Source organism: Chenopodium quinoa, unplaced genomic scaffold (genome assembly GCF_001683475.1).
Source record: "Chenopodium quinoa cultivar QQ74 unplaced genomic scaffold, ASM168347v1, whole genome shotgun sequence".
Classification (NCBI taxonomy): Eukaryota; Viridiplantae; Streptophyta; class Magnoliopsida; order Caryophyllales; family Amaranthaceae; genus Chenopodium; species Chenopodium quinoa.
This window is the reverse complement of record NW_018742541.1, coordinates 362,482-364,761: the sequence shown is the minus strand read 5'-3', so window position 1 is coordinate 364,761 and position 2,280 is coordinate 362,482. Positions and strand designations below refer to the sequence as shown.

General features: G+C 36.8%; 1 protein-coding gene across 1 annotated transcript; it reads left to right on the top strand.

Annotated features, from left to right (window-relative positions):
* The first annotated feature begins 339 nt into the window (after positions 1-339).
* Positions 340-1,929, top strand: LOC110720190. Its single transcript, XM_021899200.1, has 3 exons — positions 340-857; positions 976-1,701; positions 1,761-1,929. The coding sequence occupies exons 1-3, from the start codon at positions 340-342 to the stop codon at positions 1,927-1,929; spliced, it is 1,413 nt and encodes a 470-aa protein (XP_021754892.1).
* The last annotated feature ends 351 nt before the right edge of the window (positions 1,930-2,280 follow it).

Genomic DNA, 2,280 nt, shown 5'->3' with positions numbered 1-2,280 from the left:
TTTTAAGTTTTACAAAAAACGATCAATTGATTTTAAGTCTTAATCTAGAAAAAAACGGCTCCTAGGAAGAATCAATGGAATACAAATTTATTTAGCTAGGAATCATTCTAATTTTTTAATTAATTTGGAAAAAGAGCTGCTCATAGATCTTAATAGTATTTATAAAAAGGAGCGTATTATATGGGGTCAAAAGGCATGGATTAATTGGCGTAAGTATACGGATCACAACACTAAGTATTTTCATATTTTAGCGAAAATAAAAAAAAAACCAAAGGAAAAATTCTTAGCTTACAAGATAAAGATGGTATTAGGATTAGTGATAATGATAATCTAAAAAAGATGGAAATGGATTTTTTTAAAGATATTTTTTCTACCAAAATTCACGGCCCTCCTGATATCTCTTCCTTCACTCCCAATTATTATCTTTCGGAGAGGGATTGTTTAAGTCTTAGCAGAATTCCTAACTCTGATGAGATTAAAGAATGCCTTTTTAGAATGAATCCCCTCAACTGTCCTGGTCTCGACGGCATCCAGCCAAAATTCTTCCAACATTTTTGGGAACATTTGCATTCTGAAATTAGTGATTTTGTTATACATTGCTTTAATACTTCCAAAATCCCAGAGTGTATCAATAAATCCTATATGGAAAAATATAGTTTAGAGTGGAGTTTTATTAGGGATACTCTTACTGGTTTTGGTTTTCCTTTGGCTTTAACTAATCTCATTATGGATTGTATTTGTTCTCCTTCCATTTCGGTTCTTTGGAATGCTGAGATCACGGATAGCTTTAAGCCTTCTAGGGGTATTAGGCAAGGTGATCCCATGTCTTCCTATATTTTCGTTCTTTGTCTAGAGCGGTTGTCCCTAATGATTGAAAATAAAGTTAACAATGGTTAGTGGAAACCTATTAAAATTAGCACTTCGGTTAAATCTTTCCCATATTTTTATGCCGATGATGTTTTTTTTGTTTGGTAGAGCGTTCCTCAACAATGTGACTGTCATGATGGATGTGGTTAAGGATTTTGGTCGTATATCTGGTCTTAATGTGAATGAGTCTAAGTCCTCGATGATTTTCCCTACCAAAATGTGTCATGTTGTTAGACGAAGTGTGGCTGCCCCCTTTAATCTATCTTGCTCTTCTGGCTTTGGTAAGTATTTAGGAATCAACATTCTCCCAAATAAGCTTAAAAGCTCTAATTACTTATCTTTGCTAGACAAAACTATTAATCGGATTAAAGGATGGCAAGCCAAACTTCTTAATCTTGCGGGTAGATCTACCTTGATCAAATCGGTTCTTGATTCCTATCTGGTTTATCATATGCAAACTAATCTCCTTCCCATCTCTATCCTTAATAACCTTGAAAAAAGTTGTCGAAAATTTCTGTGGAACAAAGTGGATCATGTTCATTACTCCCCTAGAATTGGACGGGCTCATGTTACTAAACCTATGGAGATAGGAGGGTTAGGAATTAGAAGACTGAGGGATTGGAATTTAGCTTTTATGTCTAAACTTGGTTGGACCATGTTAAATAATCCCAATAAGCTGTGGGTTCGAATTTTCAATAAAAAATATCTTAAATCTTCTGCCTTTCTTGATCACATTCCTAATAATTCTCAATCCCAAATTTGGAGAGATATCTTGAAAGGTAGGGAGCTCTTGGCTAATGGTATGAAAATAGGAATTGGGAATGGTACAAAGCGGTTTTTGATCTCTCAATTGCTTTATAATAGATCATCAATGCACTAACCACATTTTGCAGGATAATGAGAGGGAGATGGAAGCTATTGCAATTACTCCTCGTAGGAATCGTCTTGCCTGGTATCCTTCCCCCAAAAGGGTATGCCAAGGTTACAACTGACGGTACTTGGGTGGCCATTAATGATGCTGCTAGTGGTGGATATGTTAGAGGCAGGATGGTTCATGGGTGATGGGCTTTTCAAGCAAATACAATGCCCTTACTCCTTTGGCTACTGAATTGCTCGCGGTTAAGGAGGGTATTACAGTTGCTAAGGCTCACCACTTTCAGAAAATTATCGTGGAAACGGATGCTCTTTCAATCAAAGTGATGTTTGATACTGTTTGGGTCCAATTTAGTCCAATTGGGCCTAGGCATTAAATGATCCAATTAAAAGCCCAAGGTCAAGGTTCAACTCTCCAATTGTGCTAAAGTCAAAGGTCAGCCCACAAAGCAAGCCAATTGGGCTAAGGCCCAACCTCTCCATGTATGATGAGGTATAAAAGCCATCAAGATACGTTCATTCATGGGGGGGTGTTCATTC

Coding starts and splice junctions, on each gene's coding strand:
- LOC110720190 (XM_021899200.1), top strand. CDS start 340: ATGGAAATGGATTTTTTTAAAGATATTTTTTCTACCAAAATTCACGGC. Junction 858..975: donor TTCGTTCTTTGTCTAGAGCG/GTTGTCCCTAAT, acceptor TTTGTTTGGTAG/AGCGTTCCTCAACAATGTGA. Junction 1,702..1,760: donor ATTGGGAATGGTACAAAGCG/GTTTTTGATCTC, acceptor CACATTTTGCAG/GATAATGAGAGGGAGATGGA.